The 16,899-nt window shown below is 33.0% G+C and overlaps 1 protein-coding gene across 1 annotated transcript; it reads right to left on the bottom strand.

Annotated features, from left to right (window-relative positions):
• Positions 1–623: 623 nt before the first annotated feature.
• On the bottom strand, positions 624–9,453 carry LOC123713715 (hematopoietically-expressed homeobox protein hhex). Its single transcript, XM_045667537.1, has 3 exons — positions 9,096–9,453; positions 2,285–2,454; positions 624–1,946 (listed from the first exon to the last, which is right to left on the bottom strand). Exons 1-3 carry the CDS (start codon positions 9,451–9,453, stop codon positions 1,821–1,823), a joined length of 654 nt encoding a protein of 217 aa, XP_045523493.1. The 3' UTR covers positions 624–1,820.
• Positions 9,454–16,899: the final 7,446 nt, after the last annotated feature.

The following is a 16,899-nucleotide window of genomic DNA, read 5'->3' as shown; positions in this document are numbered from 1 at the left end:
TAGGTAAATTGTAAATTTATTATTTTTTTAATTATTGTTTCACGCATTTTTCTAACAAAATTCTAATTACGTAAATGTGTTGTTTTTAGAATTGTAATTTACATCTTAAATTATTAATGAATCTAGAAATTGATGTTACTCAGCCATGAAAAGTAGTTAACTGATAATCGACTAATTTACAATAGGGCCTCGACTAATGCCTTAAACGCCTGAAACTATTTAAATGTCTGCGGTGAACTTATTTAAATGTACGTAATAGCATTTATTATCAAAGTGTTAAAACTTAATTAACCGTTAATAGTACTGATGTAAACATACTGATAAATGAACTATTTATAAATAAAATACTGAAGAATTTTTCTGGAAATGGTCTATATTATAATTACAGGTAACTAATAAAAATAGAAATTAAAATAATATTTATTTTAATATGCACGATTTTAAGGGTACATTTGTAGTAGTACATCGAAGGAAGTATCATTTGAATATAAAACATTTATTTCTGACAAAGATCCATAAGACTGTTAATAGGATTTAGTGATAATTTGAATTAAGAACTATTAGTCTCTTTGGCAATTTTATTAGTAAATAAAACTTGGAATTAGTATCGTAACTTTATCTTCGCTGCATATACCTATTTGCCATTCTAAAAATATTACATTGATATTTACAAGTTAATCCGTACCGATTGAAATCTTTGATAATTCCACTGACGTCTTTCCAAACCTATCGCTTATTATACTATCTTCAATTAATAGTTATTAGCTGATACGTTCGTATTTTTAAACGCTACAATAAATCTATACATATAATAAAAATATTACAAATATTGATGATAAGCTGATGTAATTCGGTTTTGAACGTGTAAACTTTGTTTCCAGATTATTATTAACAGACTACGATTTGTACCTACTAAGGCCAATACTTTTGGTAAATAACGAAGTTTCCTGATGTATACACCAATCTTCACTATGTTTTTGTTGCTGGCTAAGCAGATTGGGGATTGTCGTTTTTAGTTCAAATATATTTCCAGATTACCTATATTTTTCTTCATTGTAAAATCAAGTGTTATTGCGAAATGGATCCACATTAAGTAGGGATATAAACGCATGGTCTTAACGACTACAAAAATAATATGTTGCTTTTACTTTCATCAATATAAGAAATTTTAATTTGATGGATATTTAAATACGACGTTTCGCGTGCTTTTGAGCAATCGTTTTTTATCGTGTAAATAAAGTTGTCCGCGTTTATCTCCCTAAAAGAAGTTTATTTCAATGTGTTAAACAGATTCTTTGCAAATAAACGAGTTATTATTATTAAAAACCAAACCAATAATTACATGTAGAAAAACATGATCAAAAACAATTATTGCTAACGGAATTAAAATAATTTATAAGTATTGTTGTACTTTATTAGCCCCATCTGTGCCCGTAGACTTAAAACGATGGTAGGTAGGTATGCTTGAGAAGATTGGATTATTATGTAACTATTTAAAATACACTTAAACAATATCGCTTAACTAAAAACATTTTGACTTCTACTTTTGACTAGACATACTTTTCTATACTTCTAACAATTTCGTACGAAATTATATTTAACCTTCTGAAATTAATTTGAACATATATTTATAATTAAGAACATATATTTATATTTAGCCATTTCTATAGTTTAAGACACGTTTATGTGTATTAATCTACTATATAACTAAATTAAAAGTAGTCTTGTAATTCTTATTATGTAACAGTTTTATAAACATATTTGGTCGCAAATGGTGTCGTGAAATATTTTATGGTGTAGAGTAAATGATGACCTTGATGTCAAGGATCAGAAATGAGTACATCATCTTCAGATTCCTCATTGGCACTGCTGGGGCTGCCAGGGTCTGAACATTCTGATGTGGTCCTACGCCACTTAGCACGTCGATTTTGAAACCACGTTTTAACCTGAAGTAAAAACAAATTATAACCAATATTATGTTTAATCTTTTAATTTTAAAAACTATAGACTTTAAACAGGTATTGAATGTTTGTTCTTGTCTTTCTCGTGCCACTTTGATTAAAAATAAAAGACAAAACATGAACTATGAGATCATATATGTGAATGGTAAATGTTGGTAAACTTAAAAAAACATCTTTGTCAGATCATTAAGGTCGTCGTTTCCAAAGCCTATTTTGAATGATGAGACCTGACTGAACTGATATCAATTAGAATAACAATATGTATTCCTGCTTAGCTAAAATAGTTCTTCGTTCTTTTATACTAAAACTTAATATTGTCTTACTTGTCTGTCGCTTAGTCTTAGCGATGAAGCCAATGCTCTTCTCTCATCAGGACTCAGGTATTTACTTGCACTAAACCTCCGTTCAAGAGCACCCGTTTGCGCAGCGCTAAATCTCACCTGCCCCCCTTTTCTTCTTCCTCCCACGCCCCACCAAGGACTGCAGCACGACGCTGTCAACGGAATCGTACGTTTACTAATGATGTTGGTATAGGCACAGACCGAAAGAAACTGTTTGATAAATTTGTGCTAATCAGAAACACAAATTGACACAAACACGAAATAATTATTATATATATACTACCCGTTGCGTAGTAAATCATCGAACTTGTCTACAAGCAAAATCACAATTGGATCGTAATTTTTTTGATACCAAAACTAGGAAAGCAATTTCTGCTTTAAAAATACATCGTTCCTTACACCTAATTAGATGTTTAAGTGTAATGCAAAAAGTATATATTATATTTGTACGAGTTCAATGAGGTCTCTTATGTCATTTACGTGAGAAATTAAAAATAAAATAAAAACATAACATCGCTTTCTTATTACTGCATCAAAGTGTGTCTACCAAATAGCTTAGCAAACGTAACGATTCGACGTGTTATGCCAGCTACGAGAGGGATGAAAGTAAAATTTAATAGTTTTACTAAATCTACCTTTGCTTATACTTTAAAAGATTTTAGCAAGAGTTGTGTGCTCGCTCTAGTAAACCTTGAATCGCTGCTTTTCACGCTTAGATCTGGCTTCAGCATGCCCATGATTTTAGTTTCGTGACTCAAAGGAAGGATACGTATATTTTCTTAATGTTGATTTTAAATTAATGATGTAAATTTGCTTATTAGTGTTATTTTTTATAAAACTATTATCCAACTGCATATTATATTTTTTCTTATCAAAGAAACTCTAAGGTTAATATAACATATATCCGTGAAAACCTTTTAAAATTATCTTCTTATCTTAGTCCTAGACCGGAGGTATGTTAGATATAAAAAACCAAAACCATTCTGAAATTTCTATAAGGTAGGTATAAAGAGAGCACACCACTCATATAATAAAAAAAGATAATTTGATAATAAAATAATTATGACTTAGCAATTTAATTTATCGAATTGCTCGATTAAACTAGATTAATTTGAATTTGGCATTTGGGTTATTCATTATAACGTTATTTCAAGGCTTCTACATTTATTTATTGATTTTATTCAAATTAATTAAATACAATTATGAGAAGGGTTATTTAAAAGTTTAAGAAATCATTTTTTTGGAACAAAACATTTTATGGCCAATTCACATGCGGAAAGCACTTATTTGAGTCACATTAGTTTTCTTCGTGACATTCCCACTTCTCTACTACTTCTAAATTCTTGTAAGCAAATACGATTTTTCAGTAAGTAAAATAACATAAATTACAGATAAGTATAATAAACTGAGGACGACTCCAAAAACTCACTTAATCTAAAGACGGGGATAAACATTTTTATCGAAAATTTTTGTCTTGTTCCAATTGCAAAGTTATCGGGTCTGATTGATTGTAGAACTTCGATAAGTGTAATTGTTTGCTTATTGCTTTATTATCAAATGTTACTTGTTGTATTTTTATTATTAAATGAGTAATTCCTGATCCGCCTTCATGATATTATATGGATAATTGAAATTTTAAGCGATAATACATACTATCTATCTATAATCTATTTCTGTTAGGCTTAATAATTATGAGAATACCTAAATTTGTCTCGCTCTAGGTAGCTAAAATTTGGTTATAACGCCGGGACCTACTTGATCCATAAAATATAATTTTACATTGAAATTGACAAACATAAATGCGCCTACCAAATATAATAATGGGTATAGGTGACTTTGTGGAGTTGTACCTTTGACCTTTATTGTAATGACGACGAATTACAATATTGTTTTTTAAGAGCAATGCTATTGCAAAATTTTAAACTAAAGGCCAATTTACTTATAATAATTTACTTTACCAAAATAAAGAAAATGGGGAAAACAGCTCACTTTGATGAGTTCTATAATCGGGTACATTTAAGTTTAATATTTTAAGCAATTCGGGCAGGCAATATACTTGTTCCATAAGCCATGTAGAAACATTATGTATGCTTTCTCTTACGTCTAAGTGTTGGGCTCTCAATTTCAAACCGTCGAAAAGCCTCGTAATAATTGTCAAAGTACTATATTTTTTAAAATATAGGAAATTAATTTCTTTTGCTTAGATTCAAATCTATATTTTATTACACATGCTTTTCTCGAAAGTAGTCTCGAAAGTTTCTGGGCTGTATGGATTTTGTAATTGTTTTTATGCATTGTTTAAGAATCTTTAATTGCATTTGCGAGTAACATAATAAATCAGAACAATTGACAACATCAAGATATCAATCTCTTTTCGAATACTAAATTATGATAATGTATCAATTTTGTGAAATAAATTAATTGAAAGTATCTATAACATGGCTCGAAAATTAAATTTTGCTGTTTTATTTGCACTGTCCCTCGATAGCGATAAAGATTGATTGAATTCGTTGCTCTAATGATATAATTACTATCTGTAATAGGATTGGTTTTTAATCATTTATGGCCTGCTATCTTATTTGTTTTGAAAAAATTCGTAGATTAAAAAAAAAAATTATAACAGGATTATATCGCCTTTATTTATCACAATTATTTAATTTTTTAATATAATACATTCTGTCTCGAAGTCATTAAATATTATTATTCCGCCAAATACTTTTAGCAACAATTTTTATCGCTAGGTATCGGCACGGTCTATTCCATAAGTTTCTTTTTTAATTTTATGTTACAGGAGCCAGACGGGCAGGAGGCTCACCATGTTAAGTGATACCGCCGGCCATAGACTCTCGTACAGCGAGAAGGCTCGCAAGCGCGCTGCCGGCCTTTTAAGTATTGGTACGCTCTTTTCTTGAAGAACCCTAAGTCGAATTGGTTCGGAAATACTTCAGTGGGCAGCTGGTTCCACATAGTGTTGGTGCGCGACAGAAATTGCCTTAAGAAACGTTCAGTTATGGAACGAAGGACGTCAAGGTGATACGGATGGTATTTTGTAATCTGCCTTTACGTCCGATGACCAAAAAAAAAGTCACAAGAACAACACCTCTCATCACTTTCCATGGTAATTTTTTATACCCTGCAAGACCACCTCGGCAAAAGAGTCAGCGAGAGATGGCATCTGGAGTACTGGACGAAAAGCAAATGGGCCCCCAAATGTAGGAAAAAATTACCGCATCCCATCCCAATCTGCTGACTTATAGTGCCACACGCGGCGACAGCCCGCGAAGCGAGGCCGTGTGAACGGCATAATGCTCCGGACCACACAATGATACGGTGAATCCAAGGGCGGGTCAACAGAGACTTGGTAACCACCACCACCACTCCGGAAGTCAGCAGAAGTTCTAACAAAGAGGCTTTATGACCATCCAGACCTGGTGTTCGCGTAATCGCAGGGTCTATTGCGCCAAGTCGTAAGCTAAGGAAAGGATCTTCCCGCATGATCGGTGGTTTCAGAGCCGAGCCAATGGGCATGGTGGGCGTTAAAATTGACAAGTATTACGACTTTGACTTTGGGAATCCTTTCGAGCAGCGACTCTGTAGCCGTTTGAATGTGCTCGATAAGTTGATTCGGTTCGTCATTTCCGCTATGTGTGCCTGCATAGAATCGTGGATGGTCATCACAGTCCTTCAAGTGTCCTGAGGCGACGAGAACAGATATCCTTTCTGACGTACACGAAAACGCCCGCCCGCGGCACAAATGAATGTTCCAATTAGTACCCCATATTTGTTGTCCATACAAAATATAGTGTTACGAAGACGGGTTGATTGCAAAGTTTCTTGATTTTTCCACTAGTTAGAGAACTTTTCTGTAAACTTAGAATGTTCCATTTTCCCTGAGTAAAATGGACTGTATGTTATTCGTAACATTAAAAAAAACAAACGTTCATCCCTACGAAGTATTGTCCGGTCACTAGTTCGTGCTATAGGCGTAACTGTACATAATGAATTCCTTAATATGCGAGTGCATATGAGAATTTCTTGTAATTTATTTATATTTTATTTCACTATAGTAAATGCAAAATATGTTATAGCGTTATCGCTAGTACGCGATTGTTTTCAGGAAATTTTAGGCTGTTAAGTTTTTAACAATTTTGTGACTTGCTAGTTATATAACGATACGTTTGGCTAATATTTTCATACTGCGTCATTGTCTCAGTGTTGCATGATCAATCGTAGATCGAGCTTAGTCCTAAGTTGTCGGTGTGTGAAACGAAAATCGTGTGTAGGGGAGGGGTCAGAGGCCACATTACCTATGAATTAGAAGAAGAGGTCACAACTCCTAGGGAAAAATAGGAGCAACCTACTACCTACCTATTAGTGTACATTACAATAATGCTTTTGAGCATTTAATCACAATAAACTATATAGCTCCCAACAAATTACTTATGTAGTGGTTGCGCGGCGTTCTGGACCGCACGGCCCGCGAGTTGGCTGTGAAGGGCTTGATGTCACATACAATATGAATTAAAGAAATAGATCATATACCCAAGAAGGGAGGGAATTCCGCAATGGCAATACTATGTTATAATGCTTTCAAATACTTAGTCCAACGCTATCTATCAACATCTATCCATCGAGGCTGCGCAGGGCGCTGAGCCGCACTTGGCCTGCGACATAAAGGTTTTATCGCGTTCAGTAGGAATCTAGGAACTACTTCTTGTTAATGACTGAATTCCGTATTTGCAGTATTTGTGGAAGGTTAAAATGTTTTGAAATTCTCAGTCAAATGCGCTGTGTTCCCGCCAATTGTTTTATGTCTAGGTTATAATTGCGCGGGCTGCACGCTAGATGGGGTGGCTTCTGGAAGCATTGAAAATCGTAAAATTAAGTAATCCAACTTCAACTCAGCTATACTAGTTTTTTTTTAATTTTTCATCTCAAGCACCCTGGTGAAATTTAAAGACACAAGTGGTTGAAAATAACTCCTTCTACATATAATGGCGATTCCACACTTTTTATTCCGTGTCAAATCTTGGGCATTTCGTGGAAAATTTGGTAAATTTTCGTTGCATTTCTATAGCGGCCATCTTTTATTGGCTTTTTTGATTACACTACCCGTCAATAGGTCAAAGGTTCTACAACTTCTGTTAAAACACCCCGTATTGATCTCTTAATGATTAGGGAAGGGAATGGAAAGTTCCAGATAGCATAATGTTTGGCCCCTCCCCATCTCCCCCATATATTTCATAAGCGCGTCGTTGAAGTTTTTCGTGGTTTTAAACTTCAATTTTCAGACGCCGATTATCTGCCCGACCAAACAGAAGACGATCAGCAATATTTCAGTTATAAGGTTCCACAAACGTTTATCAGTGCCTAGGCGAGACTTTGCTAGGTCACCGTTGAAATTTTTCAATTTTGATTGCAGACGGTTTTGGAGTACAATGCGGCTTCCTCACGAAGTATTCTTTCGCTTGATATTCTTCTTGAGATATTAATTATTCTCGTTTGATGAAAGTTTAGAGGAATTTTCTAATTATTTTAGCTCGTTCTATGTCACACAAAAGCCGAAGCTAGACGTTGAGAAAGCCATTGCAGACGAGGATTTTATGAGTTGGGGTGAGAGTCAGCGCTTCAAATGTACAATCTCGACAATGTGCTCTCAGCTCTTTGACTCCCAACATGGATTAGAAGAGAAATTTAATTGAGCTGTTTAATAGTACCAGTTGTGGATATTGGAGAACAAGTTGATGCGGCTTACTTTGACATACGAAAAGCATTTGACATGGTTGATAATGATGTGCTCTTGCAAAAGTCGGCTTCTCCGCGTCAGGACAAGTTTGCCATAAATCGAATCAATTACATGTAACTGCATGACGCATTTTTTAAATGTAATACGTGCTCCTCGTAGCTCCTCGAGCTCACCTGATAATAGGAGGAGGATAAAGGATGGGGAGCAGTACCTTGAATATGCTGGATTAAATCCATAAAAGAGCATTTCGAACCATTAGAATTTTAGTTTCTAGAAGATGTTTGCTATACGCGGACGACTTAAATTATCATTGCCGATAAATACCGCTAGAGGTTGTCTACGATTACAGCAGGGTAGTAAGTTGGTGCAAGAATAATCGACTGACACTGATTTGCCAGAGCACGGACACCGATCCTCTATAATTATTACATAACGGTACAGTTAATTCCAAGAGTAGCAGTAGTCGTAGACTTCAGGATTCAGGATTCGGGATAACATAAAAAGCTAGCGGCCGCAATTGCTAGCAGACTAGCAGACCCATCTATTTAATTGCATACTGGCTGAATTTACAAGGGTTGCATTATTCATTATTTTTTATAAAAAGGTTTAGGTTTTATACTGTCTTCTTTTTATGTAATATTATGTTCTTAGTTTAAATTTTGTAAGTAAAAATTTAATAAATTGTCTATTGAATTGTATAAAGTTACTGTGACAATATAAAAAAAGGAAAATTAATAAATGCATTATATAAAAAATAAAAATAAACTACTCGCGATATTTTCTAAGAAATGGTTGATCTTAACGCTTAAAGTTTTTAATTGCAAATTTTTTAAACGATTTAAGAACACGTTTCAAAGTATTATAAATCAAAGTACTCCCGAATAGAAAAATGTTGGTACGATGAAGATACTATAGTTTGTGCGTAGTTGGCGATTCTTTATAGAGATAAATTGCAGAGTTGGTCTGGTAAACTTATCTATGCCAATCTCTTTAAATATAACTTTTTTTAATTGTAATATCAAATATGTGTAAAAGATTTTGTCATACCTCTTTCAATGTTGTAAGGCAGTCGTAAGCTAAATGACGCCGGCCGTGGCGACGGGAACCTGTTCCAAGATAACTGACCACGCAAGAGGTTTGAATTGAACATCGGTTCGCTAAATACAGCAGGTTGTCTTTCAAAGCTCTTCAATTTATATGGCCAGCCATAATTTGGTTTAATGGGCGTGGGATACACAGGAAATGTGTTTCTTCTATGTTCAATATCTAATTCCGGGACTCCCGTCCGAATATTGGTATTTGTGTGAACATCTTTGCCAGTATCGCCATTGTCAATAACTTTCTTATCTTTACATAGAATATCTTTTATAAAGAAGGAAGACTTTTTCTGTCGACACGCGCACATTTTGTGTTGACTTGTGGTGTAATGCCGAAATCACTTATCAGGTTTAGATACTATTAATTGATAGCTTATTTAATGGAGTTAATCTGGCTAAACGCGATAATTTGAGCCCAGGTGTTTTTACGAAATCATATCATGCGATAATGGGCTATTAGACTTTGATATTATGGGGCATTATCGAATGTATAGATTTGTACAACGGGTATGTCCCCGAAGTGTTTTTGCTTTCATTGTGGATTAGGACACTAGGTAGTGAAGTGGCTGTAATAAAACGAGTCGATCATTGAAAGCTTCCTGATAAAATCGATGTGCTTTCATCAAGGCACATTTTAATGGTATTATTTTATTGATAGGATTTTGATATTGATAAAGGTGACTTAGAATTTTTATTGTGTGTAACTCGTACAAACCTTTGAGCAGTTAAATTCGAGGACATACTTCCGAACCAATTCGAGAAGGTTCTTAAGGTTATACCCGAGAAGAGCAGGCCGAGTCCTAAACGCACTTTTGGTCTTCTGACAACGTGAGTTTACATGGGCTACACTAAACATCAAGAGAGCCTTCTCCCCGATTCCCCCTGCCTGCGAAAATTTACATTTTTCTCTTTAAAACTCAAAAATAGTAATTGACAATTGGAATATTTTTGCAAACCTTTAAAAAACTTTGTTTCTGGGATAAGGAGCAAAAAGCCTGCCCATTGTTTATCCAAATTAATGATTGCTGAAGCGAAATTATGAACTCTTGTCTAATCTTTTCAAACCACGGCTATTCAGGCGGTAACTCGAAAAATAAAAGGGGTGTTAACCAAGCCCGTCGTAATTAATGGCCGGAGTTTTTCTACCTTTTGTCGCGAAACCCCTGCTAATTGTCTCTAATTAATTGAGGAGACAGCTAAAGTTATTTTGAGTAGGGATGATTCAAACGTTTTTTTTTCACAAGGCGTGATTTTAAGTGGTAGTTACATTAATGCTAGTAACAGCGATTTTTGTAATGAGTAATTGTCTACAGTTACATATAAACTTGTAAATTTTCTTTAACAGCTTGGGTACTGAGAACACCCCAGTTGAATTTTGTACGGTAAAAGTGTTATTGAAATGAATATGTAAACTTGTTTTATACCGCAGTAGAGCACTATATTAAAGATATAACAGAGAATAGTGATTTACGAGAATGTTTAACAATTTCTTACACAGTTTTCAAGAACATTTTGGTATATCTTACGATAGGGTGCAGTCAGCTTTTCAAGTGGCTAATGTGTATTATTAACAAAAACGTGCAACTTAGCTGTAAAATGTGACGGAGAGTTTATTGCCAGTTCTTCTCTTCCGTTCTACGCCCTTGATTTGATAACTGGCAGTAAATGTAAAATTAGAAGCATTTAATGAATATTGCTTTTTAATGACGTTCGTAAGTGTACATTGTGTTACCTATATGAATAAATGATTTTTGACTTTGAATACCGGAACCTAGTAATTTGAGAGCATGCTGAATATAGATTTTAGTTTCTGATTGAATCTCTAAACTTCCAAATCTAAATAGCAAAACTGACTTATTGGTGATAAGGATAAGTCGAAAATTTATTTACACAATTATTATATCTGTACGGTCTTCACTAATACGATAGAACTACACAAAATACCTACACCTGGATTCTTCTATTAAAATATTACTGAAAAAAATTACGTACTACATCATATAACTAAAAATATAACTTACTACTACTGTTTAATAAAATGAATGCGTTTTTGTCATACGGAAGTAATACTTACAAAAATATCTATTCTGAATTTTATCCTAAGTACGTCTATTAACTTATTAAATTTAAGTCTTTTCATCAGAATCGTAGCTAAAGAGCCGTGTGTGTTGAATTTTTAAACCAAATTGGGGTCGCCGAATTTAGGGAGTTTAATTGGTCCATTATTGTGTGGGTTTGTTTTTTTATATTACTCGCGATGTAATGAGATAATTATAAAATGATAACTTTTTCTTCAATACGCATGGACGACCATAATTCACTTTTATCTTCGTTTATCTATGCTATTAATTATATTTGATAACTTATTTATTGATAGTATTAGTAATTGTATCCTTTTACAATCATGATTATACGTCTAAGTATAAAGAGCATATAAAACAAAGCACTCAAAACTTTAGCTTTGTCTCGCAATGACAAAATATTTGCCATCCATCATCAACCCCCTAGAGAGTATCAAGCCGCAATCAGCATAAAACACGTTCGTTTGAAGTTCGAATACCATGAACTTACATTTTCAACGTTACATTTTGCCTTGAATAACATTAACATACAAAATGACAATACATGTTTAGTTGTAGTAGACAGGGAAGTTTCTCAAAAAAGCATATTTTAATGATTTTTTTTATAGAAAAGGGGGCAAACGGGCAGTAGGCTCACCGGATTAAAAGAGGTTTCGCCGCCCATGGACTCTCTCAAGTAAGGCTCGCAAGTGCGTTGCTGTACTTTTAAGAATTCCGTACCAATTATCTTTACTTGAACGGTTCTTCTACCTTCGTCGTCGAATTGCAATGTTTTGCATCTCTTAATGTGGTATTCGGCATATGTTTGCGTTATTCCTTATATATTTTTAGGCAGCCTTATGTGAAATCACCAGTGGGTCACCTAAGACTTTCATTTCAAAAGCTATGTCCCACTAAGTATCCAACGGTAAGTTTGGTTAGCAATTTAGAAACACATTCGTGTAACTCACAGGCTGAGTAATGAAGGTAATCTATTTATTGATGTAAAGTGATGTCAATGCTTAGAAATATTAATCTAAATAATAACCATTTATTTGGTATGATTCTATCAAGGGAAGACGATCAAAAGTATAGCTAGCCCAAACCGGAGCCTAATAGCTCACAACCGAGACTAACAGACATCTATGGAGGAGACGCACTACGAGGTTCCTGTCGAACCAGAGCAAGATTAGAACTAAGTAAGAGAATTTATAAAGTGAGTTAAAATAGTATAAGATTAATTATTATAATTAAATAAAGATTATAAGAAATATATACTATATAAGTCTAACTTATGTAAGAAATAGTGTAACGCAAGGAATTTAAAAAAATGTTTATTTTATTTTAAGAAGGTATAAGGCGTTGCCTGGAAAGAGCTTTAAGCTACTCCACACGTCAAAACAATAACAAAGTATTATGGATCGACTAATAATAATAAAATCGTTTAACGACGAACGTAATTATGGTTAAGTGAGTCGCAGCAGTGAGTGGGTTCGATGTCTCTAATGACTGTTTTATTTTGCTCAATAAAAGTTGAATAAGAAACATAATGACATGGGTTCCGTAACCAGCGTCTTATATATTAATACATTACTTACACTACGACCTTTTGGGGTATTGGCATCAGATTTCTGTATTTGTTTTGTAAACACAAACAGCTTTTTCTAATTGCCAAATAGGTGATATATGTCTGGCATATGATGTCAAAATTTGGTTTAAGACATTTCGGATTCCTTACGATGTTTTCCTTTACTGCAACCTTTATCCACCACTAAAGAATAATCAATTGACTTACGTATCACCTCAGGGTAAAATCCTTGACCATTAAAATACTGCGCCTTTATAAAACATCAAGGATCCCTAACTCTTAATAGGGGTCCAACTAAGTTTATACTCGCTACCTGCGTTGAGCGCCTCATAAAGGGGCCAACATTCAATCAAATAGTGACTTAATATTTTAATTTGTTCTTTATTTCCACGTTATTGACAGGAAGAGCATAAGTAATAACTTCAGTGTTGCAACAGCCAAATATTTCTCCTATTTATAGTTTTATTTATGGATGGTACATTCAGGTATATAATTATTTGGATTCATGTGAATCCAGCCTATATAATATACATTTGTATGTACATATATATGATATATAAGCTGATGTAATTTGAATATTATGATGTAATTGAATGTTTGCAGCAACATTTCTGTGTCTGTTGCTATTTTTATATGTAGGCGTTTAGTTTTCTTTCCTAAAACGGAAGAATAATAAAAATAAAGAATATTAGCAACAAACGTTACTTTTGACAAGAACAGTACAGATATTAATCATAATCCCGAGAGAGTATTTTATGTATTTAGGGAAATTTTTGAAGTTGGCAACATTGTATTTATTAGGGTCCTTAAGCCTGGACGGCTTGACACACGTGATGAAGAAGTCTTTTTTATTAATGTTATTCTATTAGTCAAATGGCCTTTTTAATTGCTGTCTTAACTATCTAAATAGAGATATTTAAAAAAATGTCTAACGCTTTTCGGTAAGTAAAAGAAATATTGTTTATAATAAAAAAAAAACACTGACAGATTGCTTATTACTTGCTTTTGCGTTTGATTAATGAAATAATAAAATCTTCAAAAACGGACCAAAAATCAGCTTTAAAATTTGGCAGGCGCACTGTTGTTGGTACCAGATGCCATGTCATTAAAAGTACTTAATACAGAGAAATATTGCAATACACTTGGCATATATATAGTACGCAAAGATTCTTCGTCGTATAGTCTCCTTTCGAAGGTTGGTAATTATGGCTTCTTTTATTATGAATATTTATGAAAGCTTGTTTGATTTGGTGCTTTGACGAAATTTCTAAAGATTACGTTAGCAAGACGTATATACGTCTGCGGCCATTTCTCCTATAGTATTAAAACCATTATTAATTTATTTTCTAATCCTACAGCTAATATTAATGATATTTAATAAAAAAAAACAATTATACTAAAGATATAGCCAAAGATAGAATACATAATATATACAAAAAGGATCAAACATTTACGAAATGAAAATCAAGAAAAATATATATTTAACTAAGTAATCCCTATTTCGGTTGTGTTGTGTGAGTTGTGTTAGTGTTTAAAAGCACTAAAAAGCAATCGGAACAGCGATTTATGCATACTATGATACATTGTCTTAGATTTTTATTAATAATAGTTTTTTTCTTCGATTATACAGATATCAGATTATACAGGTTACTTAGATTCCAAAAATTAAATTGTGCTAATATGTGTATGCGATTAATAAAAATAATTGCACTTGATTCAATAAAAATAAATTTCTATAAGATACTTTTATTTTTTCAAGGAAGGAGGTCAATAAACTCTACTAGTATTAACCCTTTGTAAGTGATTAATTTAATCACAAACTGCCTACGCCACTTGCCTACGCTGACTTATAATCATGGTCATAAAAGTAACACATAAAATGACTTTATAAATTTTACGTCTTTATAATTTATGATAATTTAATATAAAACTATAATGTTTCCGCTTTATAAATGTAGTACAATAATTTTGGTATAAACAAGATTCGAATACTTTAAACAAATTCTTAAAATGGGACATAATTCAATTTTAGAACTACCATAATTACATTTTTACGTGCAATTGTTCTAAATTTAAAATTAGCGCAGTTAAAGCTCTGTTGCTACGCCGTAGCCCGTAGGCGAATTACGCCACACTAATTGTTAATGCTATTGTAGAAAGTCAGTTCTTTTTCGGTAAGCTATATATTTTTTTAATTCATAGGATCATACTCATTAAGCAATATGTCAACCTCCAATAGCAGATTTGCTCGGGAATTAGAAGTAGTTATGGTAGACCTAAAACTGTACTCCAAACTAAACTTAGTGCGATTCTCGAAAAATTCCAGAAAAATAAATTACTAATAGCCGTAGTTTTGGGGTTCGATTCTCAGCCTAATAAATAGTCAACTAATCATTAAATTTTGTTCAATTGGACCGGTCTTTAGATATAAGATATAATATAATATTATGGATTCATTAGGAATAATTTGAAAAGCTTTACAACGCAGCTTAGAGTTAAAATTACTTCATCATAAATTATAATGAAGTAGTAACATCAGACTATTGTATTGTAACCGCGTGTCACAGAAACAATACGTGTTTCATTATTATGTGATAGCTTTCCGCACAAAATGAGGTGCAAAGTGACTCCTACCACGAGTTCTCACTTATGCCAAAACTATTGCGTTGAATGTAAGTAACGCGAATGTAATTATAGAATTTATGTGCTTTATGAACAATTTATATTACCTACCAATAAAAATGTATTTATAAACTTAGGTACTCTTAAACTGACACAGCCATGAAGTTTGTTATCTTATGTTTTAAGATTGACATACTATAAACGCGCTAATATCGCGCGAACTTAAAGTCCATTCGATTTTATTTTTGTTGAGAGATATTAATTGACAATTGACAGACTTTACAAAAAACATCGCCGCATCTGAATTCGATCGTCATTAGTCACAATTAAGTGAGAACGTAATTACCTATTGTGTTTGCTTTTTGCACTGGTAACATGACTCGAAAGATAGCACAATTTTTGATAGCAAAACTAATTGATTATATATGATAATTTCTTTGGTACAAACTTCAATTATTGTAAAATTCATTTACATTATCATAATGTTATTGACAATTATTCCGACACATATAAAACACGTTAATATTGTCAAATAGTAACTCGTTATAAAGTGACGGATCGTACGCACACAATTACGATTAATCTCTATTCACTGTAACACAGTGCGACTCATAAAACGAGGACGTTAATCATTGTAGTCACAAAAACAAATTTAATTATTTTACAGGATTTAATGAACGTTATAAGAAAATTGTTACAATTATATCATTTCCGTAATAATGCTCGTCAGTTATTATTCTGTTGTCTGACATTGAAAAAGAGGTTAAAATAGGCAAATCTTGAATAAAAAGCTAATTCTCTATTTACATACATCTGTAACGCAAGTAAAAACTTTGTATCTAGTACTATTAGCAATTTAATCCTACCAAGAAAAGTATTTTTCAGTGAAATGTTATGTATATTTTACTTATATTTGTTTCATTTTATGTTAACTGCACCGTCTCTTACCAAGCTGAGATAATGAGTGTATTACAAATGGTGTAAGCCTGTGTGTGTGAGTCAGTGTGCGTGCTGTAATAGAGCGATGACGTGATTTCCTGCGCTGAGTTATTGCTACTGTGCCGCCGCTAAACGGTCTCACCGACGTTACTTTGTAACGGCGTCTATCAATAATTAATTAATCTATATTATTCCAGTTTTGCATACACATTTAACGATACGTATACATACTCGTACACATTCCGTTTAGAGGTTGCCAAATTTAATCGGTAGTATTTGTGTTTAAACTACTGTGTTAAGACTAACAGATCTTACATAAAATTAATTTTAAATACAATTTAGTGAAAAAGATAATTCCTATTTAGGCGATAATATTTTTTGCTGCCTTATCTTTCACAAAAAGTAATATTATGGTTGTCATGATTACAGTGTAATTTATATATTTTATCAATATTGTAATTTGAATGGTAATGCAAATACACAAAATTCCACAGACATTGCAAATATTAATTGTATTATCTATACAAAATAAACAGTTTTAAAAT

This window comes from Pieris brassicae, chromosome 1 (genome assembly GCF_905147105.1).
Source record: "Pieris brassicae chromosome 1, ilPieBrab1.1, whole genome shotgun sequence".
Taxonomy (NCBI): Eukaryota; Metazoa; Arthropoda; class Insecta; order Lepidoptera; family Pieridae; genus Pieris; species Pieris brassicae.
The sequence above is the reverse complement of the archived record's forward strand: the minus strand, read 5'-3'. Positions and strand labels throughout refer to the sequence as shown.

Bases quoted from the DNA above. Each gene is read 5' to 3' on its own strand.
- LOC123713715 (XM_045667537.1), bottom strand. From the start codon at position 9,453: ATGTGCGCGTGTCGACAGAAAAAGTCTTCCTTCTTTATAAAAGATATT. The intron at 2,455-9,095 runs GTATGACAAAAT...TTCCGTTGACAG, and splicing joins GCCTTACAACATTGAAAGAG to CGTCGTGCTGCAGTCCTTGG. The intron at 1,947-2,284 runs GTAAGACAATAT...TTTTTACTTCAG, and splicing joins TAAGACTAAGCGACAGACAA to GTTAAAACGTGGTTTCAAAA.